The 24,106-nt window shown below is 39.9% G+C and overlaps 1 protein-coding gene across 4 annotated transcripts in view; it reads right to left on the bottom strand.

The window, feature by feature from the left end:
- Arhgap18 (Rho GTPase activating protein 18) overlaps positions 1–24,106 on the bottom strand; it is a 209,479-nt gene that overhangs the window by 6,384 nt on the left and 178,989 nt on the right. For all 4 annotated transcript variants that reach the window (XM_060373719.1, XM_060373718.1, XM_060373720.1 and 1 more), the window contains 2 exons: positions 19,522–19,728; positions 17,694–17,834 (listed from right to left, as the gene is read on the bottom strand). In XM_060373719.1, coding sequence (XP_060229702.1) covers positions 17,694–17,834; positions 19,522–19,728 — 348 coding nt within the window. The remainder of the gene's footprint in view (positions 1–17,693; positions 17,835–19,521; positions 19,729–24,106) is intronic.

Raw genomic sequence — 24,106 nt, 5'->3', positions numbered from 1 at the left:
ATTAGGTCTGTGCCTCTTAAATGGACATGATCTTGAGTTCCTTTTGGTTTTAGCTGTAAAGCATGATTATACTACAGTTGCCATTTTGATTCTTTGGAAATTAAACAAAAGTATTCATCTAGAACCAGGCAGAATTAAAAAAAAAATAGATGCCCACAAACAAACCAAAATGAACAATAAAAAATATTGTCAGGCAGAGCCTAACAGTATGACAACCTTAGTAGCTACTTGCCTTTCCTTCAGTTATTCCTGTGGTTTGTTCTCCTGTTTGAGGGGGAGAAAATCTATCCTAATCCCCATTTGAGTATCTCTCAACCAACCCTGTTCCAAGGTACATTCACCTCTGACTCCATTGAACCTACTCTACCATTCCTCGGAGAATCAAAGGAAATAAAATCACTCAACAATATTTCCATCAAAAACAATGCAATAATGACAGTAAATTTTCTCTGTTTCAAGGTCTACCAGTATGCATTTTCTTACTGGTCACAAATTCATCTTATGTACTTTGTTTTTGATTAATACACTGACTCTCAGAATTGCTCCCCACACTCTGCAAAGAATTTAACAGTGCTACAAGAGGTAAATTCAGTTGCTTACTCCTGCTGGAAGCCAAGGGAAAGTTCAAGGTTCCCAGCAGTAGCATGTGCTTGTTTGAAAAGTAACCTCTCTCCTGAGACATTCTAGAAAAGCTGACGACTTCTACTAACAGAACCCGTGTCCTACACTCTCCACATGAGTTCATGGAATGTGGCCTTGGAAGAGCAATGGGCTTCCTCAAAGAATACTGAGTTTCAGTGAGGTAACAGAACTTGCACACTCATAGGAGTTTGGAAGGAAGAGTTTAGGAATTTGCTTCAGAGGGTATCCCAGCATTTTAAAGTAGACATGCAATGCTAGGAGATTGTCATGCTATACACATCTGGAACCAGCGTTGAATTTTACCAAATTGGGGGAATGGGGGTAGGTTGTCACATGGGCCTTTGACCACAGGCTCCTATGGCTATGGATAAAACCATTTTCTCCATTTTTCATCTTCCATAAAAGGGGGTAAAGTTATGCCAACTGCAGTTTGGTGTTAGCCCTTCCCAAACTAAGCATTATTATTTAAAAAAAAAAAAAAAAAAAAAAAGATTGACTCATTACATCTATACCTCAAGCCACTAGAGGTACCTGGCACTTTCCCAGGTTGGCTATTGATATTTCTGGCAACTAGGAAACTTGCCATAAAACAGAGTGTGAGTGTTTTTATGTCTAAGGCAGAAGCAGACCTCCACTTACCTAACACATCTCATCGAAATGATCCCCCCAAATACAACGACTGAAAATGAGACTCAGTATGAACCTGCTGATAGGTCCCTTACACTTTTGCAGACATGTGCCCAGTAGATGGTAAAAATAAAAATCTCAAATTTTTGGAAAGCTTTTACTGAGTATACTAGCAAGGGAGGGTGAGTGATATTTACATATAGATGATAAACAATAAATGATATCAAACGTCTCACTTAAATGGTATGTGACAGCCTCAATTAAGCTCCACACTCACACTGTATCCAATACAAATATTATCAGTATACTAATTGCAATGAGCTGCCAAGCTTTGAAAAGACACCATGCTTAATCAGCAAGCCAAACAATATGTTTTTATTTATAACATAATAACAGCTGAAGCTATACACAGAATAATCTTTGTGACATTCATATTTCATGGCTGTGATGGAGATTCTTGGTTAGCAACTCAACTACATCTGGAATGAACTGAAACCCAAGTGGCTTGGTAAAACTCTGAGGTATTTTTTTTCTTAATTAAATCATGGGGGACTCATTTTTAATCCTTACCCTTTGAGGTGGGAAGATCCACCTTTAATCTGGGCCATACCTTCTGTTGGTAGCCTATATAAAAATTATGGAAAATAGTTGCTTGCTCTTTTTGCCAGCATGCTCCTGCTCTCACTGTAAATCCATTTCTTCACTGGCATTATAGCCTACTTCTTCAGGATTCTGGCATGTATTGAAGACCACCTGAGAATTCCATCCCTGTGAACTGAATGGATTCTTGGGCCTGCTGTTGGTAGACAGCCATTGTTGAATTACCTGGACCACAGCCTGAAAGCCATTCTAATAAATTCCCTTTATATACAGACATACATACATACATATTTACTATGTAAGTTCTATTCCTTCAGCAAACCCTGACTAATACAGATCTGGGTACCAGAAGTGGTTCTGGAACAACAAAAGTATAAGGATTAATTATTTAGGTATTTAGAATGGACTTTGCAATTTTCCAACAGTTACTGAAGTCTCTGCTAGAAGCTTAGAGGAGAATATTAAAAGCTCATGGTGTGAACCAATTTACAAACTTAAGGAGACAAATGGCATGCGATTATCCTGATTCACCAATTGTGAGAGGCAATACATTTAGTGACTCTGTATACAAACCTTTTGACAGTTTGTAGGAAAAACAAGGAAACAGAAGATGATGGTTGTTTTTTCCTACTATCACTGGATGAACTGACAATGGAAAAGAATGAGCTCTGTGATAAAATTAACCAACTTCTAGCATCTCAGAATATGGTGTAGGACAACAATAAACTCAGCAATAAAATCAACCAGTTTCAGATGCACATAAACAGTCTAAAGGTTTCTAACTGTGCTCAGAAGAAAATCTTCTCTCCAGCAGCCACAAAGCTCAAGTTGTGAAAAATCAAACCAAAGCCATCATTATAAGGTGTTTGAATTACAGCAAAAATTTACATCCCAGCCTCAGAGGATGTCAGCAGTTAAAGTTAATTGGTAAAGAATGGGGTCCTATGACTTTGAATGGACCTATTGAAGCTGAGAACTTTGAACCTTCAGATTCTCAAGGGTTTGTCTGATCAGAGGATGTAGTTTCTCTACCCTGAGCAGAAGCTGTGCTCCCATCCACACCCACTGAAATGCTGCTTTTTCTACCTTTGACTGAAGAATTTAATCCTTCAGGGTCTGCTAAAACAGCAGTGACTTTCTGTGAAAGAGATTCCTACCAGAGTAGTATTGATATCACCCAGGGCCAACCAATATTTGGCTCTCAACCTTTACCTAGTCTTAAGGCTAAGCACATTAAGAGGGGAGGTACAAAGTGTAGCCCATGGGAAGGTGTAAATAATGAGTAAATAATGAGTTTTCTGATTCATTCAAGCAGAAGTCTGGGGAATATATGGGGAAATGTATTATAAGGGTATGAAATAATGGTGGGCCACCGTTATCTCCCACCCTTAAAATTCATAAAACTTGAAGAGGTTAAGTTTGTTGATATGGGGCCCACTGACTGGAGATTCTAGGTTTAAACTTGTACTATTTAAAAAAGGGTGTGTGTGTCAAGGTTTGTTTAATGGTTCACTGAACCACTTGACGAAAAGTGGCCTACCAAAAATGAGCTTGGGATGCCTGATATCCCTTGACTTAGTGCAGATGAAGGGATTTTAAAGCTCAAGGAAATTACAATGCTAGGGTGGATATGCTGTGTAAAACCTAATTTTCCCTAATGGGAAGGCCCAGAAGACATTCCCTTCATTAGTCCTGAGAGGCCCAAAATGGTGAAAGGGGCACCAACACATTTGAGGGGTCTTCTCCCTTTTTCCTCCTGTCAGGCCTTAGGGTTGAAGATGCTGCTGCTCGGTTGGATAGATTAAATGCAATGGGTTTTGTTGAGCCCCCAAAGTAGCAGAGGCCAGGTGGCAGCACTGAATGACCAAAGGCCAGGTGATGGCAGTTATTGTAATGGGTAGTATAGACATAGCAATGTCCACAATGGCCTAACCCATAACGGTCAGCATAGGCAAAGGGAGTTGTATGGTGGCATGACTCATATGAACCTTTGGTACTTGCTAATCAATCATGGTGTTTTCAGGACACAAATAAGAAGTCTATCATATCTTTATTTGATCTGTATAGGCAGAAAAATTCTCAAACAAGTGAAAGTCTCTATTGTATCATGACAATAAAATAAAATCTTGGCCTATGCACCAATTTTCAGATTTGAGCCAGTTTGTAGACCTTTCCTTGAATGGAGAGACAGCTAGTTTGCCCTGAGGAAGGACCTTGATAAAATATGTAAAAGTTTTACTAGCAGACTTTCTCTAGTTCCTCCCCAGAGGGACTTACAGCCATTTCCAAGGGTAATTATACTCTGGGAGAAAGGAAACAATGAGACACTCCAGGGTCTATTGGATATTGGTTCTGAATTGACACTGACCACTGACCCCCAGGAAACCCTGAGAAACATTATGGCCCTCCAGTTAAAGTCGGGGCTTCTGGAATTGAGGTGGTTAATGGAGTTTTGGCTGAAATCCGACTCACAATAGGCCCACTGGTTCCCCAAACTAATCCTGCAATTATTTCCCCAGTCCTTCCACGTATAATTGGGAACAGAAGCTAGCAGAATTCTCAAATTGGTTCTCTCACCTATGGACGGAGGACGATTATGGTTGGAAAGGCTTTAGAGTTGCCTCTGCCAGGGAAAATAGTGAATCAAAACCAGGATATCATCCCTGGAGGAATCACAGAAAATTAATGTCACCATCAAGGACTTGAAAGATGCAGGGATGGTGGTTCCCACCTTATCTCCCTTTACCTCTCCTCTCCGGCCAGTGCAGAGGACAGATGGGTCATCAGGAAGAGCGACAGTTGACTGTCAAAAACTCAATCAACTACTGACTCCAATTGCAGCTGCTGTACCAGATGTGGTTCCTTACTTGAGCAGATTAATTCATCTCCTGTCTCATGGTATGCAGCTGTTGATCTAGCAGATGCCTTTTTCTCAGTACCTGTCCATAGGACCACCAGAGGCAATTTGCTTTAAGTTAGCAAGGCCAGCAGTATACCTTTATAGTTTTACCTCAGGGTATATTAACTCTCCAGTCCTGTGTCATAACTTACTTCAAAGGGATCTTGATCATCTTTCACTTCCACAAAATATCACATCAGTGTACTATATTGCTGGTATTATGCTGATTGGCCCAAGGGAGCAGGAGGTAGCAACAGCTTTGGACTCATTGGTAATAAATATGAGTATCCGTAGATGAGAAATCAATCCAACAAAAGTTCAATGGCCTTCAACCTCAGTGAAATTCTTATGAGTCCAGTGGTATGAGATTGGTGGGATAGTTACTCTTCCAAGGTGGAGAATAACTTATTGCACCTGATTCCCCAACCCCCATCCCAAGAAAGAAAGAACAATGTTCAAGGGGTATATTTGGATTCTGGAGACAGAGGATTCCTCACTTGGGTATGTTACTTTGACCCATATACCAAGTGACTCAAAAAGGTGCTAGCTTTGTGTGGGGCCTGAACAGGAAAAGGCTCAACTACTGGTCCAGGCTATTGTACAGGCTGCTCTACTAGTTGGACCATATGATCCAGCAGACATGATGGTATTTGAGTGTCAATGCCAGATAGACTATTTGGAGACTTTGGCAACCCCTATGTAGGTGAATCACAAGAAAGACCTTTGGAATTTTGGAGCAAGGTTCTAACATTATCTGCAGACAACTATTCTCCCTTTGAAAAGGAGCTCTGGGCCCGCTGTAGGGTCTTAGTAGAAACTGCACATTTGACAATGGTTCACCAAGTTACCATGCAACCTGAGCTGCCCAACATGAGCTGGGTGCTTCTTCTGTCTCATCAAGTCAAAGAGCAATCTGCTATCAAAGGGAAGACACACACACACACACACACACACACACACACACAATGATGGGGACTGAGCAGGTCCTAAAGGCATAAAAAGTTACATAAAGAAATTGGCCAAATGCCTATGGTATCTACTGTCATTGCAATCTCTGCATCCAGGAATGTACCTAGAGCCTCAGAGGTGTTCCCTCTGAGTGCTGGACTAAGGAAGAGGAGACTAGGGCCTGGTTTACTGAAGGTTCTGCATGTTATGAAGCTGCTATCCAGAAGGGGACGGCACTAGCTTTACAGCCCCTTTCTGGGACAACCTTGAAAGACACGGGCAAGGTGAAATCTTCACAGTGGAAAGAATTTTTGGCACTAGACATGGTCATTCATTTTGTTTGGAAAGAGAAATGGACAGATGTGTGATTACTCACTGATTCATAGGCTGTAGCCAATGGATTGGCTGCACGAACAGGGACTTAGAAAGAGTATGATTTGAAAATTGGTAAGAAAAACATCTAGAGAAAAAAAATGCAGATAAATCTCTCCAAATGGGCAAAAGATGTGAGAATACTCGTATATATGAATCAGTGGGTGACTTTAGTAAATGAGGACGTCAGTAACCCAGTAGATAGGATGACCCATTCTGTGGATAGTCAGCCTTTTCCTCTGTCATCACTGTCATTGCCCAATGGGCACATGAACAAAGTAGCCATGGTGGCAGAGACAGAGGTTATGATAGGCTTGACAACATTCCCTTCTACTCACCAAGACAACTTGGCTACAGCTGTTTCTGAGGGCCATATCTGCCAACAGCAGAGACAAACACTGAGCACCAAATGTGGCACCTTTACCCATGGTGACCAGCCAGTGACGACCACTCTTCCATGGAAAGGAAAATACTTTGTCCTTACTGGACTTATTCTGTTTATGGATTTGCTTTTCCTGAATTTAATGTTACTGCCAAAATCACCATCCATAGACCTACAGTGTGCTGTATCCACGATCATGGCATTCCACACAATATTGCTTCTGACCAAGGAACTCACTTCACAACCAGAAGGGTGACAATGGGACCATCATCAGGGAATCCGCTGGTCTTACCATGTTTCCAACCACCCTGAAGCAGCTGGCATAACAGAAAGACAGAATAGCCTTTGAAGACTAGGTACAGTGCCAATTAGGTGGCAGCAGCCTAGAGGGCTGGGGCAGGGTGCTCCACAGGTCCATTGTGTTTTGAATCAGCATCTAATACATGGTACTGTTTCTCCCATAGCCAGGATCCATGGGTCCAAGAATCAAGTGGTAGAAAAGAGAAAAGTTCCACTGTCACCCCTAGTAGTTCACTAGGGAAATTTTGAATTTTTGGCTTCTTCTCTAACACTAAGTTTTGCTGGTCTAGAAGTTTTTTTTTCCTGGGGTTGGGGGGTGCTCCTGTTTGCCAGGAGATGTAAGAAATATTTCACTGAACTGAAAACTCAGACTTACCCCCGCTACTTTGGGTTTCTGATGCCCTTGAGCCAACAAGCTAACTGTGTTAGGAGGGGTGATTAAGCTAGATTACCAAGGAGAAATTGGATTGCTTCTCCACAAGGGAGGTAGAAAGATTGTGTCTGGAGCACAGGAGATCCTTCAGGCATGTCTGGGTGCTACTATGTCCTGTGATTATAATCCAGGCAGTATGACAAAGGGCTTCAGAAATGAAGGTATGGATCACTCCTCCAGGAAAAGGGCCAAAACCTACTGAGGTGCTTGCTGAGGGTGGAGGAAATAGAGAGTAGGTAGTAGAAGGCGGCAGATATAAATGCCACAGGATCAGTTGTAGAAATGAAGATTATAATTCACATAAGTGTTTTTGTTGTATTTTGTTAAGCATGTATTTGTATAGATATTTGTGGGGTTTTTTCCCTCAGTTTTTTCAGGTACTGTCACGTCAATTATGAGAATATCAATGGTTGTTTAAGTTTAAGAAACTGGAAGAATAAACCTCAAGGGACATTGTTGGCTATTTTACATAGTATAGTTATATCATGTTGGCCATGATTATGAACTAGTTATAGTTTTCATTCACAAATTAAGCATAGCATCAGGCGATATGATTGTGTGTGAAGTCGACAGGATGCAGTCTTGTGACAGCTAATTTTGGTTGTAAACTTGACTGTATCTGGAATTCACTAAAACCCAAATGGCTGAGTGATGTTTTTCTTGACTGTATCATGTGATGTGGGAAGACTCATTACTAACACAGGTCTTCTGAGACGGGAAGCTCCACCTTTAATGTCTGCCACATCTCCCACTGATAGCCAATATAACTGACGTGGAAGAAGGAAGTTTGCTCCCTGCCTGCTTGCTCTTGAGGACAAGTCTACTGGCACTAGAGCCTCCTTCTTCAGGATTCTGGCATACACTGAAGTACAGAGATACTTCCAGCCTTGTGAATTGCACAATTACGGGACCATTTTGGTCATCTGTCGGTAGACAGGCATTGTTGGACTAGCTGGACAATAGCCTAGAAGACACTCTAATTAACCCCCTAGTCTAGAAATTCTGCTCCCCTAGAACCCTAGATACTAATACGCTGGCTAAGAGATACCATACATTACTTTGGAGTATGTGGGGGGGTACTTATGAAATTATCTGATGTACAACAGGTCCTAAGTAGATAAAGACTAATGTGCCATTGAATAACAGTTCCTAATGAGTTTACTACACAAAGAATGTTAATTTCCTATGAATACCAAAACTACTGTAACAGACAAATGATCTCAAATGGTCCTCACATATGTTCTATAGTGGGGTAAGGTGTATTTAGAAAAATCTCATTGTAGTTCTGGTTTGGTTAAATAAAAAATCATGATTTTCCATGCATTTTCTGTCAGGTGTAAACATTACATTCCTTACATTTTTATACTCCAGAAATTTAATGTAAGATCATTAGGAGACATTCTTTTTTTCCATTAAAACACATTTGAACAGAAAGATGACTCTTTTAATGCTATGGAAAACACTTTTATCATCAAGAGGGCAAATAAGAAATACAGAATTCTTAAAAAGAAGTCCAGAAATAATATAGACTTTAAAAAAGTTAAGTGAGGAAGAAGATATCAGAAGATGGAAAGATCTGCCATGCCCACGGCTTGGAGGGATTAACTTAGTAAAAATGGCCATCTTACCAAAAGCAATCTACAGATTCAATGCAATTCTCATCAAATTACCAACACAATTCTTTACAGACCTTGAAAGAAAAATTCTCAAGTTCATATGGAATAACAAGAAACCCAGAATTGCTAAAACAATCCTCTACAATAAAAGATCTTCTAGAGGTAACTCCATCTCAAGCTGTACTATAGAGCAAAAATACTAAAAACTGCATGGTACTGGCATAGAAACAGAATGGTGGATCAATGGAACCGAATAAAAGAACCTGAAATAAACTCACACACTTATGGACACCTGATCTTTGACAAAGATGCCAAAACCAAACAATGGAAAAAAGATAGCATCTTCAACAAATGGTGCTGGTCTAACTGGATGTCTACATATAGAAAAATGAAAATAGATCCATACTTATCACCCTGCACAAAACTGAAGTCCAAGTGGATCAAAGACCTCAATATAAAACCAGATACACTAAACTGCTTAGAAGAAAAAGTGGGGAAGAGCCTGGAACTCATTGCCACAAGAGACAACTTCCTGAACAGAACATCAACAGCACAGGCTCAAGAGAAACAATCAATAAATGGGACCTCATGAAAAGGAAAAGCTTCTGTAAAGCAAAGGACACTATCATCAGAACAAAACGACTGCCTACAGATTGGGAAAGGATCTTCACAACCCTACATCTAACAGAGGACTAATATCCAGAATAGATAAAGAACTCAAGAAGTTAAACAGCAACAAATCAAGTAATCCACTTAAAAAATGGGGTACAGAACTAAACAGAGAATTCTCAATAGAGGAATATCTAATGGCAGAGAAACACTTAAAGAAATGCTCAACGTCATTAGTCTTCAGGGAAATGCAAATCAAAATGACCCTGAGATTTCACCTTGTATCCATCAGAATGGCTAAGATCAATAACTCAAGTGACAAAATATGCTGGAGAGGACGTGGAGAAAGGGGAACCCTCCTCCACTGATGTTGGAAATGTAAACTTGTACAACCACTCTGGAAATCCATCTGGCGCTTTCTCAGATAATTAGGAATAGTGCTACCTCAAGATCCAGCTATACCACTCCTAGGCATATATCCAAAAGATGCTCAAGTATACAACAAGGACATTTGCTCAACCATGTTCGTAGCAGCTTTATTTGTAATAGCCAGAAGCTGGAAACAACGCAGATGTCCCTCAACTGAGGAATGGATACAGAAATTGTGGTACATCTACACAATGGAATATTACTCAGCAATAAAAAAAAAAAAAAAAAAAGAAAGAAAAGCATGAAATTTGGAGGTAAATGGTAGGACCTGGAAAAGATCATCCTGAGTGAAGTATCCCAGAAGCAGAAAGACACACATGGTATATACTTACTCATAAGTGGATATTAGAGATATAATATAGGATAAACATACTAAAATCTGTACACCTAAAGAAACTAATCAAGAGGAAGGACTCTGGCTAAAATGCTCAATCCCCATTCAAAAAGGCAAAGAGGATGGACGTCAGAAGAAGGAGAAAACAGGGAACATGACAGGAGCCTGCCACAGAGAGCCTCTGAAAGGCTCTGCCCTGCAGGGAATCAAAGCAGACGCTGAGACTTACGGCCAATCTTTGGGCAGAGTGCAGGGAATCTTATGAAAGAAGTGGGAAATAGCAATACCTGGAAAGGACAGGAGCTCCACAAGGAGAGCAACAGAACCAAAATTTTGGGCCCAGGGCTCTTTTCTGAGACTGATATTCCAACCAAGGACCATTCATGGAGATAACTTAGAACCCCTGCACAGATGTAGCCCATGACAGTTCAGTGCCCAAGTGGGTTCCATAGTAATGGGAACAGAAACATGAACTGATTGGTCTGCTCTTTGATCACCTCCCCCTGAGTGAGGAGCAGCCTTACCAGGCCACAGAGGAAGACAATACAGCCAGTCCTAATGAGACCTGATAGACTAGGATCAGAGGGAAGGGGAGAAGGACCTCCCCCTATTATTATTGGACTGAGGGAGGGGCACAGGTGGAGAAGGGGGAGGAAGGGTGGAATTGGGAGGGGAGGAAGGAGGGATCTACAGGAGGGATACAAAGTGAATAAATTGTAATTAATAAAAATTAAAATTAAAAAAATTAAAAGTTAGGTGAGGATATTTTAGCAAAGTATCTTAATAGCATGCCGATCACCCTAGCGTGAACTTCCAATACCAGCAGGTGGTGATATAAAAAGATCTTATATCTTAAACAGTGCTCCCAATGTGGTCCTTGTTATCAAAACGCCTTAAACTTTAATCTGACTCATAGATTCAGAAAACTTTAAGGGCCCTAATAGTTTACAGAAGTTGATAAACCTTTAATTCACAGTGAAGTACGCTCTAACATATTTTACATGATATTACTATGCTCTATTTTAGATCCAAGTGTGTCACAAAAATGAAAGAGGATTGTGTGAGGTAGCTTGAGTTGATTATCCACATGAGTCTCTACATTAAGCCAGAGCCTGACATCCAGACCTAAAAAGTAGGCACTGGAACGCAGCCATACCTGTGAGGATGCTATGAGTGAAGACTTCTGAGTGAAACCTGAGGTGAGTGACGAGGAAAGCTGTGGCTCGAAGTCACCAGAGCCTGGATGCTACTCAGCCAATCCCAGCCCAAGTCCCTAAACTTGAAGCCCTTACAAGATCATTCTCGGGGTTCTGGCAAAATCATATAAACATTTCAAAACCTGAGCTCTACTTTAATGCCTGACGCCGCATCATCCCGAGTGAAAAAAGTTAAGGACTGAATGAGAACCTTGGAATCCTGAGCTAATAGGATCAGAAGTGGGCGGGTGGGTAGCACTGGGGATCTTGGACTCTTAGAGTGTGCATGTGCTCATATAAGCCGTGCTTTACTCTGGGATGGCAGAGGGAACATGGCATGAATCAAAGACTACACTGGAAACAAAGCCTAGGAGCTTCAGCGATTTGTCACTAAGTGATCATCAAAGCTGCCCCTACATCCTCATTAGACAGTGGCCATCCGAGGTACTGACTGGGGAAATGATGGGACATTTGCAATTAGCATAAAAAGACTGAAAGGGGAGAAACTGTGGAACAGGTTGAAAGAAGAGGGAAATTTTTGATTGTTGGGATTTATGTGTTATTGTTTCTACTTTTCCAATATTGGAAAAGATACATGTTTTAGGGTGTCATATACTGTTGGCCTAAGCAGTTCTTTCCCCTTAGTTCCTTTCCCTCTCAAAATCCATGATACAACTAAATATATAGGGATACATACACCAAAACTGGGTATGTAGAGGGCGAGATCCCAACAAGTTAAGTGCAATCAGAAAAGTACTATTTTTAACAGTCTACAATTTTCTTATTGTTTTCTCTCGTTATAAGTAGTGGACAAAACTTAATAATATTTAAGGACATTCATATTGACATCAAATAATTACTATGTTAGGTAAATTGAGTATTATCTTAAAACTTGGCTCAAAGGACTCATTTATCTAGTCAAGCGTATCTTACTAATGTGAATGCCTGACTGTATACTCAGCCATAATAGCATACATAGTGTCTTAACAATTGTCTTTGATTCTCCAACCCCCAGCTACCTGGCTTCATCATCAGGTTACTGGCAGTGCTCCAGAAAGGCAGGAATCAGGGAGCTCTCTGCAGTATCTGGTGATTCTAAATCACTCTTAACCTTGCTCTTCTCGCCCGAGAGTCTAAGACAATATTCATTGCACATTCTTCTCTTCTTTTTTAATCAATTTATTTTTTTATTAATTACAGTTTATTCACTTTGTATCCCAGCTGTAGGCCCTTTCTCTTAATTCTGGATTTTCCATCCACCTTCAGTGGCTTGCCATGGAAATACTGGCATGCCTTGGATCTGTCTTCCTTTTTTCTTACCCTCGAGTCTTTCTTGAGTTACACAAGCATCCCGTGGCCTTGAGTACAAGTTCTAGGCTAATTAATAAAGAGTAGCTGAAGTGACCCTGGAACTCCACCTCGCTCCAATATAGGCACATCTCGTAAACAAATTCAGTTTCGATCTGTAATCATCTTCCCACACTCCTAACATTCAACCAGGAGCCACATTTTGTGACTGCTGTCAGCTCTTCTAAATCTCTTCCCTTTCACAACTGGACCTTGCCTCCCCCCATCCAGGATTATTTTAAAAGCTATCTGTAAGTCATTTCATACCATCAGCAACAGAGACTCAAAAACAACACAATGAACTCAGAGATTTGGTACACGTTCTCCTTGGAGGATAATCTGAGAAAAATTGAGAAAATGGTTAAAAACTGATGGATTCTAAAGTCATAGTTTGTCTTGAATCCTAAATCTGTCCTTTTTTAGAGAAGCTTAAAACTGCTGCTCTCTCCTTCTCTTATCTAAGAAAAATATGACAATGTACTCTAACGAGGCAAACAGATTTTAAAATAAGATAATGTCTGTAAAATCTTTAGCCATGTTTCTTATCCTAGGTAAGTGCTTAAAAATTCAGGCTTGGGAAATTCAGCCCAGGGGTAGAGTGGCCAGCTCTGGTTTCACTCCCAGAAGTAGTAGAAAAAAAAATCCTAATTTTTACCCCTCACAAGTCTTGTTTTCTACTATTCATTGGTTCGACTTATTTTTCTTTTTGTTATTTTACCTTTTTTGGACTTCACAATATAAAATTTTTATATCGTATACATTTTTATACTTCATTGATATAAATATACCATGGGATAGCTAAGTAGATACTTCTTTATGATTAGACTGTTTTCAAATGTGGCTACAGAAAATGTCAATGAAAGTGCAGCAGGGGGTTGAAAAGTGGTTATGAGCACTTCCTGCTCCTCTAGAGGGCGAGAGTTCAGTTCCCAGTACCCATGTAGGAAGGTTTACAGTGACCGGCAACTCCAGCTCCAGGAGACCCAGCCTCCTCTTCCGGCCCACACAGGCACTTGCACACACGTGCCCGCACACACAATTTAAAAAATCTGAAAAAATGAAGTCCTCTACGAAGCAAAACTTTCAGGTGGTTGCCCTGTGTCAGTAAATGTCCTTTAAACTGCATATTCCAATGTAAAGAGTCTCATCAGTCAAGAGTTAACCAGAGTCTCCTACCAAGCCTTATTATACTCCCAAACTGTCCCTCACAAGGACTGTCCTAAAATGCAGATACGAATGAGTAAACCGGAGCCTTAACTTTATAGTGATTTGCACTGAAATACAGAATACAGGCCTGGCCCTGTCCTGAGCCCAGTTCCTGCTTTCCCACTGGCCCTGGCATGCTATACCTCTCTGCCTGACCTAGGTCCCCTGCTCTCCCTCCAAAATCACTCAAACACCTGTCTACCTGTAGACATCTACCAGTGAACCCATAGTCAACAGGTCCCATTTGAAAAGTATGATCTTTCCTGTCATTCCAATTTCTCACATCACAAATTTTGGATCAGTTTGTTTGGTTTTTGTTTGTTTGTTTGTTTGTTTGTTTGTTTTCTGAGACAGAGTTTTTCTGTGTAGCCTAGGCTGTCCTGGAACTCTCTCTCTATGTATACACCAGGCTGGCCTCTAACTCAGAGATCTGCCTGCCTCTGCCTCAGTCATTAATTCCTTTACCTTTTCTTTCAACTTTTACAATTTATATAAATTTCTACAATGAATCTAACTGACTCTAACTTTAAAATATATCCAAAATCCAACTACTCCTCCAATGATACTTTGGTCTGAGCCACCACTGTCTCTCACCTTGGTTATAAGGACCTCCTACGACTTTCAAGTGCTACACATATGTCGTTCCTTTACACAAAGTCTTGCAATGACCTCATTTTGCCTTGGGTTAAATTCAAATTCTATGTGATCTACTCCTAGTGTCCTTCTGACCTCATTTCATACAGCCCTGCTGGCAAGCTGGCATCATTCACACCATGCTAGTGCTCAAACATCCCAACCAAGCTCTTGCCTTATGAATTCATAGTCATTTCCTCTGCCCAGAGGGCGCTTCCTGAGACAGACACCGAGCTCAGACTTCCATCTTGCTTCATAACTGTTAAAATGAGCAACACCCCTCTAGCTAATTAAATATGGCAAGAGGTTCCTCTCCAAATGCTTTCTTCATCTTCTTCTTCTTTTATTATTTAAAAAAAAATATATTTTTAAGCCAAGTATGGTGGCACATGCCTTTAATCCCATCACTCTGGAGGCAGAGACAGGTGAATGGCTGTATGTTCCAAGCCAACCTGGTTTGCATAGGCAGTGCCAGGGCAGTTGGGCTTCATGATGAGACTTCAGTTCTGAGTTCCCTATTCCTATTTACTTTTGTTTCTGAAAAAAAAAAAAAATGGAAATGGTTTTATTTTTGCTAAATGATAATCAGTACAAACGGTTTTCTGAGGTACCATGGATGGAAGAGAATTTAGAGGTACGATGAGAATATGATAGGTGTATTTACCAATAAAATTGCTGCAGGTAAGATGGTAAACTCAATAAGAGACATTTTCCTTGCTATATTCACAACATTTTATATTCACACTAGGGGGGTGTTGGTCTAGCTTACTTGGTAGAGTGTGTTTACCATGAACAATTCCACCGAGCACTATATAAAAGCCGGGCACGGTAGTGTTTGTCTGTAATATAGCTCTCTCTAGGGTGGAGGCAGGGTGATCAGAAGTTCAAACTCATCTTCCACTATTTGTGACTTGCAGGCTATCTTGGACCACAGTTGGGTCTCCTGGATGATCACATGTTCATATTCCCAGTTTCTTTCTCCCTTTCTCTCTCTCTTACCTTCCTTTCTTCCTTTCTTGGTTCCTTCCTATATAAACACACACACACACACACACACACACACACACACACACACTTAAAGCATTGCCCATACTACATAGTAAAACATTATTAATCTATTTCTGTGTATTTATATTTACTTTACTTAAATAATGTTAACTTCCATGGTGAGTAGGGATGTTCTACTATTTTGTCCAATAATGTCTTTCAAATACCTAAGAACAGTGTAAGTGAAAATGTGAATAATTGCTTAAAAAATAAAGACCACATTTCAGGCAGTGTCCAGCCTGACCATTTAGGGCCTAGACTGCACACCCGGATTATTTACAGGAAGAATCAAGGAAGTAAAGTGAGGATGTTTAAGGCAGTGGGGGCTAGGGGGTTCACACAGCATTCAAAGGGATCAGCTGCAGAGCCAGGCACTTGCTAGACAGTACCTGTGGCCTAGGGGACAGCATGGCCCTCTGACCTATGTGCTATAAAACCTAGGGCCAAAACTTTCCATTTTCAATCTTTCAGACTTTCAGGTCTAGCAATGGATGTGTGGATGCTTTCACAAGCATACATATACAACTGAATTTCATTTTGTACCCCCCTTATTTTTTTTTAATTTTTTATTTTTTTGCTTTTTTGTAGCTTTTGCCTGTGCATATGACTCTTAAGATACCAACTTGATTCTATGGTACCAACTTGACAACTAAATTTCTGGAACTGAATTCAAAGTTCTCAACCTAAAGACAGGGAAAACTTGACCCTAACTGTGGAGCTGTGAGCCTAGGGAACTTGCTCTGTGGGCTACACTTCTTACATGTTTTCACAGCTAAGTTTGAACCCTGAAGCCTCTGTAAGGTCCACTTCCTGTTTCCTAGCATCCAGAACCCAGGGCAGGCTTCCATCACACCCACTCAGGTTAATCTGAGCCACCTGCTTCTGAACGGGGTGGGAAGGCAAGCAACCAGCTTTGGGTCTCTTTGAATATCTAATGAGGGATTCAGGTTTGATATCAACAGCATTTTGCTAAATACCTGAATTTTTTAGAAATGAAAAAAGCAACATGAGTTTACTTAATTTCAACAGCCAGGACTACAAGGCCAGCGCCCTCTTTATAATTGTATTTGAAGTAATGGAGCATTCCAAAGTGAAAGAAAAACAACATGTCACAAATCCTTTCTAGCCCTATGATAAAATTAAGCTAAAAAAAAAATCTTATAAACAATACTGATAATTTCCCTTACTTATATTTTGTATCTTTCAGGGAAAAAGCATTTTTACATCTCTAAGCAACTATTATTTTTAAGAGATAGTTACAAATAAGTTTAGAAGAAAAGAATTAATATTATTTTGGTTCCCCCCACCCCCACCCCCACCCCCTTAAAAGAAGGCCAAAGGAGAAAAATTGGACAAAGGCTGATGATTGCACTTTCATGGTATTCCACAAGATGTCAGCATGCAACTGAGCAACTTCAGTTGGGGTGAGGGGTGTTTTCCCTTAAGTAGAACAATAGAAGGCCTTTCACCCATTCTGAGATCTGCCACCATAGTTTTGTTAACTCAATTCAGAAATATAATTTCATGCATATTTCATTATCGTAAACACGGCTCTTAACATAGTCTTACACTAGTTTGTGAATAATGGATTTTTTTTTAAATCTTAATTTTCTTCTCTACAACATAAGTTAAAATTCCCCTGATCAAATTACAGAGCTTAAATACTTTATGGGTCTAGGACTGATCTTCAGCCACAAGATATCCCCAGCCTGGCCAAATATCTGGGTGAATTCTTATGGATAAAAAAGATTAGTGGAGTGCACAGGAATTTCATTTGCTATATATCATAAAATTGGTGAGCATCTGAACTATACAAAAGGAGTGAGTGTGTGTGTGTGTGTGTGTGTGTGTGTGTGTGTGCAAGCATGTGCAGAGGATGTTAGAGATAGTTTTCTCTTGACATTATTTATTTCTTCACTATTACTAAACCACATGCCGAGTCCCTACATCTGACCAAATTTCAATATAGATCATGAGAAGAAAACTAGTATCTTTCACTGATGTTATTACCAAGCCTCAATAAATGTAAAGCCATCCAATGGAGTACTTAATTTTCAATAATGATTTGCTTACATCATTTGTAGTTTTATCTTGCTTTTCATGTTTTTCTCGGTCATACGCCATTTTCTTCAGCAATTTCTTCATGGCTTTTCTTTCCTTTTTCTGATTTTCAGTATTTTGCTTCCGCACTTGGTTTACAATAAACTTCGGAATCTATGAAGAAAAGAAATTCAGCTTGAGGAAGAAAAAGACATGGAACCTTTTTTTTTTTTTAAACGAAATCATTCTTTAATTTCAAGAGGATTAAAGGTTCTGTTTCTCAAGACTAAGCCATTTAAATGTGCCGTTCATTAACTCTATGAAAAGAAATGAACCGTGCACTCTTTCAGACCAGGAACTGGGCAGCCTCTTGGTATAATTTACCACCCGCTGTGCAAGGTTCCAAAAGGGACTTGGTGAAGTGCAAGGACACACTGGCTTCTTCAATGCCACGGATGTCAACGTAGGAGATTCCCTGAAGAGACCCTCGTGGAGGCCACCACCTCTGCAGGTGTCCCTGTACCAACCACTTCTCTCCAGCTCTGAGACGCTAACTAACCTCCAGGTCCCTTCCCAGAAACCAGATGGCCTCGACTGTCAGAGAAGTTCACCCATCAGCAAAAGCCAAGAATTAGTGGTGCTACTACTACTTCTAAAGGTAAGGGAAAATTTATCCTTAAAAATTATATTAAAAACAAAAATCTTGTAGGTCATTAAAAAGTACCCATAAAATAAAGTTGTTCTTAAAAGAGGTGGACAATATAACAATATTACTTGAAAACTATTAGTCATCTTTGGATAGACTATAAAAACTTTGAAAATCCAGGGAGCATCATTTTGTATTTTTAAAAAATACTGGGATAAGTAGAAGCTCACATCAGAGATTAAAGTAGTTAATAACATAAATTGGCTTAGAAATTCTTTAGTTCATTTATCTAAATGCTTGTAAGGACTTTCTTTCTCTGCAAAAAAAAAAAATTTTTTTTTCTAAGTTTCATTGAAAAATGAGATTGTAATCAACTAAATCTCTTATCAACATCCATGTTGATTATCTGTCAAAACTTCACATCAACATAAGAATAAAGCAGAAAATTGCATACAAGACCTCAGCAATCAGGGTGCAGGATGTGTGTGTCCCTTTAAATAACTGTTCTCTGGAAAATAAGGCGATGATCAGAAGCAGAGACAGCATGAGCTCTTTAAAACATGACAGCTGAACACCGCACAGAGGGAAAATGGGTTGATGGAACTACATAAAAAGTACCTTTTACAAGGCATGTTTTCTTGACCTAATTTTATGATTTTAAAATAGAAATTCACAAGGCCTTCCTTACCTCTGTGAATAAAATGCCTTTAATACCTCTGCATTCACAAATGTTAACAGTAATTTTATAAGGCTGGAAGCCAACAGGCAGTGCATTTTTAAGCCACTAAGAATAAAAGCATATTGCTTTTTTAATATCAACTTTTTAAACTTATTTTCATGATTACCACGAACAATTATGCGAGGAAATTACATGACCATTATTGCAGTTTTAAAACAAATGCCACCTTTTTCATATATGAAGAACTTAGATCTAAAATTTTGTGTAAATATTTGCATGGATGTGTCCATGTGTGTTAGAAAAAAAATGCTGAAGAGGAGAGAAATAGAGTAGAGGAGAAAGAAGGACTATGGAATAAATACAATTAAAAGATTTTTTAGAAAGAGTACCATCTGGTGAGAAGGAAGAGAACTTGCCACAGGAACACAGGCAGTCACAGGAAAAAGGTATAATGACACATACATACGAAGAGGTCACTATGAAACCCACTACTTTGTACACTGACCTAAGCACTCAAGTTAAAAACATATACTTACTGTCCATAAAAGTTTCTGGTACTTAATCAGTAAGTGCATGACGTTTGCTGTCCCAGCCGCCATTTCAAATTCTCTCTGTTCGCTGGACTTCAAACCCAGTGCATGGCACATGAAGAGATTTGGGGCCATGACCATTGCTACATTCACAACTGTCATTCTATTCTTCTCTTTGTTATCTATGACTCTTTGGAGAAATTCAAGCAAGGCCTAAAACAAAAACAATCAAAATTTCTGTCATACATGGAGCTCAGAGATTAAGGCACTGTACTATACTGAATTTTTAAGTTGTTTTAAAAATGAGGTTAGTTAACTCCAAAGGCCTTCTGAAAAAGTCATATGAAAACCACCTATTATATCAGCTTCCTACAATATAATAACACATAAAGAGTCTAAATTGAATTACTTTGAAGGGGATAATGCCCCTATTAAACACCACTGGCTAGCAAAAGAAAAACCCACTACCAGGGATGGGCTATCTCTTTTGGGTTTGTTGGCCAATAGTTATTTCCATTGTTCTTGGTTATTGTTCACAATTTAATAGTATGATCCCATTGCTGAAGACACCATCTACTTGACTCATAGATCATGGAGAAATCAAGAGGGTAGTGACCACAAGTTTCAACTCTACTTGCTAAATTTTATGGTGCAAGAAGGGTGCTATGCATGATACTAGAAGAGAATGGTAAACATTAATCTTATCTAACTGTGGACTCCTTGAACTACAGTAATTATTGGCCTGGCGAGAGATGCCCACTGGTGTAGTAGTGGCATAAATATCATGAGAGTAACCAACCACTTTCTGATTGGAGCTAAGGCTTTCTCCATAAGGAGGAGTATACTTGTCACCATTATCTGGGCCAAGAGCCTGTGGCTACACAGATCATAAATCCTAGGGAAGAACCTACTACTCTTATTGTACTAAATGAAAATAGTATTAAACCAACTCCTGACAACTTACTGTTATACCCATAGACTACTGCCACTCTTAATCCTCATCAGAATAGCTTATTCTTGAGATGGTAATTAATAGAGACCCACAACTGGCTAAGGTGCAGACCCTAAGAGACTACAGAATGCTGAGCCCTAAACGGTACATCTATATCACATGCCTTCCCTCAAGACCAAAGGTGCATCGGGGAAGAGGGGACATAAGATTATAAGAGCAAGAGGTGAAACATGACTACAATGAAACAGTATTTACCAGACATGGCAATGAAGTTCCACATATGAACGCACAGTGGTTGTGATAGAATGAATAAGACCCACACAAGCACAAGCTAGACAAAACACCATCATGGAGGGGAGAAGGGGAGCACAATGTCATGGGCCTAACAAGGAAGCTACTGGCATTTGATAACATCTGGGAGAAAAGCGAGGAGTTTGCCCCACTCCCACGAGTACTTGGGCTACACAAACTGGATTCAATGGTCCTAAATGAAAGGGGGAAAAAAAGACATGAAGTGGACAAGGATATGGGAGGGCTTGAAGGTGGGATTGAAAATTATCAAAACACATTGTATGAAATTATCCAAAAAATAATGAAATAGTTAATTATCCTAATTACCAAAGAATTAAAGAAAAAATTATTTAAAATAAAAATTATAAGGAAGGAAAAAAATTTAAAGAGAGTCTGGGCTCTGATATACCTCATCAGATAAGAAGACTTGCCTTCAAGCCTGTCAGCCTGAGGTCAATCATTAGACCCCACATGGCAAAAGGAGATAACCAACGTATAGAAGTTCTCTGAACTTTACATAACTACTGACACTCATGTACTCATGCACACAAACACACAGATAAGAAAATGTAAAAAAAAAAAAATTAAAAATAAGTTGTCAGAGCTGAGGATAGCTCAGATGGTAAAGTGCCCATTATGCAACCATGCAGACCCAAGTTTGGTTCCTAGAACTCATAAAAAAGCTGAGTTAAACATTATGTTTGGAGAGGCAGAAATAGGATTATTTACCAACCTGCATAGCTCAGTCCAGTGACCCCTAAAAACAAGGTAGTTGGTTCCTTAGAGTGATACTCAAGGTTGACCTCTGGCATGCACACGCGCACACCCACATGTACATGCACTTGCGCGTGAATTCTGTGTAACCACAGTCAGCTATCTATATCATACAGACTTTGCCAGCAAAGCTCTTCTGAGAGACTGAGGAAGCCCAAAATGGTGTTTTACTTATCCCAAGACTAGGCAGTAAGGCCTCTGACATGGCAAAGAGGTATGTGACAGAGTCCAGCCCTCTGAGGCTACAGGAGCTGAAGAACATTGAGAAACAGTTTAAAATACATATAAACACTACCATGGTTTAGAGAAAGTGCCGATTCTTTTACCTCAAGGAAGAAAAGAAGGAGGAAGGAGGGAAAGAAGGAAGGAAGAAACAAGAGAGGGAGGAATGGTATGAACAGAGGGGGATAAAGGTACAGGAAAGGGAAAAAAATGCAAATAATGGGAAGAACAAAGAAAAAGAAAGAAAGTCCTTGAGAAAGTTCACTCCACCACAGTTTAATTCTCACTAGGGGACTCTATAGCCTGCCAGCACAAAACCTAAACAAAATGAGCTTCATGATGAAAGAAAAAAATACCAAAGAAAGAACATTGGTTTTTTTGGTTTGTTTGATTGTGTGTTTCTGGTTTTTTTATTAATTATTTCAATTTACACCTTGGTCATAGGGTCCTCCCTCCTCCCAGTACCGCCCTCCCTCCGGCATACAATCTCCCCTACCCAGACATCCCAGCTCATCTATTCTCATGAGGACCGAGTTCTTCTTTCTCGCCTGTGGCCTGGTAGGAAAGTCCCATGAGGGGGAAGTTATTAAAAAGCAGGCAACATTGTCCATGTCAGAGATATTCCCCACGCCCCTAACTAGTGGGCCCACATGAAGCTGAGAGATGAATGAACTGGAACTCTTCAGCATCACATCTCTAAGCCCACCTCTATCATGCTCTGGGCTGTCTGCCTGCAGATCCGCCAGCGCATGACTCAACCTGCTCTACTAAGGCGGAAGGTTCTTTTGCCTTTTCTTTTAAATTGATTTTCTCAAAAATAACATGTGTGTTCGATGCTCTCGTTGAGTGAGGCATCATATTAAGTACATGTTAGCGATCATTATTTTAATCCTCACAAGAGGTGGACACTGGGACCACCCCAGGGTGCAGATGAGGAAGTTTTAGAGAACCACTACTAGAGGGCACATTACCAGCAAAAGCTGCAGGAAGAATTTAATTACAGGTCTCCATGGCTTTTGTTTTTAAGCTCTTAACTACGCAAGGAATCACATTTTCATAGCTAGCCTAACTTCCCTACCTGAAGAGGTAAAAATAGGCTAGACCAAAATAGAAGGAGTGATGCCAGATAGAACTCCTCTTTTTACAAGATTTCAGAGCAGAAACAAAAACAAAAACAAACAAACAAAAAACAAAAGAGGAAAAACCAAAGACTAGATGCCAGTGCTAACAGGCTGATCTTATATCATCAGGTTTAGTTGCAATACAGACCACAGACATGTGAAGCAAACCAAAGGCAAAGGCTTATGATCTAACAGCAAAATTTATGTATCTCATATCTGGTACAGTGCTTGGAAAGTTAAATGGTAATTCAAGCACCATGTTATATTGAAGTAACATGTTCACAAATGAAGACCAAAGATTAATTGAACTTTAGGAAAAAAAAACTATTTAATTTTGTTCCACAGAGACTAGGATGGTTTCTCAGGGACCAAGCGTATCTTTTTCTTTAAGAGCATGAATTACAAAGATTAGATGATTATTTTAATTGTGGTGTGCACATGCAATAAGAATTGTTCAAAATATTACTAGAGGAATGACAAAGAGAAAAAGGAGGGAGAGAAAAGGGAGGGGGGAAGAGGGAGGGAAGGAAAGAGAAGATAAGGTAACAAAATGTTGGCTCAGCCCTTGAAAAAGTGAAAGTTTTCCTCTACACTGAACAATGCACTGTTTTAAGTAGTTATAAACCATACAGAGAGCCTGGCGTGAGGAGACTAACCCCCGATAAACCTACGCCTGAGGCCCAGGACAGTGGCTACTCTTGACTGGCTATCTGTTTTCAACAGCTCCTTAAAAATTTGTTCCTACGTAAAATGAGAATACAATGTTCCTAGTTTTCAAAGAGTGTGACAACATATACAGCAAAGTTTTAAAATTAAATGAAATTAATTTCAAAAGAGAGAATCAGAGAGATGATTCAATGGTTAAGAGATGTACTCTTGCTGAATGCCAGAGTTTGATTCCCAGCACCTGCCTGCGGTGGCTCACACCTACCTGTATCTTAAGCCTTCTTCTGGCCTCTGAAAGCACTTATATTGTGCCCCCTCACACCTGAACAAAATTAAAACCTTTTAAAGGGGGAGAGCGTGGGAAGCTGGGCAGGTGGCTCAGTGGTTAAAACAGTAGAGTAGTCCCTGTTCCTACAAACCTGAGCTCAGTTCCCAGCACCTATCTGGACAACTTATAACTGTCTCTAACTCCAGCTGCATGGGGATTTGACACTCTCTTCTAGACCCCAAAAGTACTTCACATGCATGCACAAGTACACACGTGCACTTAAAAAATAAAAATTAA

This window comes from Meriones unguiculatus, chromosome 20 (assembly GCF_030254825.1).
Source record: "Meriones unguiculatus strain TT.TT164.6M chromosome 20, Bangor_MerUng_6.1, whole genome shotgun sequence".
NCBI lineage: Eukaryota > Metazoa > Chordata > Mammalia > Rodentia > Muridae > Meriones > Meriones unguiculatus.
Note: the sequence above shows the minus strand (reverse complement) of the source record. Positions and strands in the feature narration are given on the sequence as shown.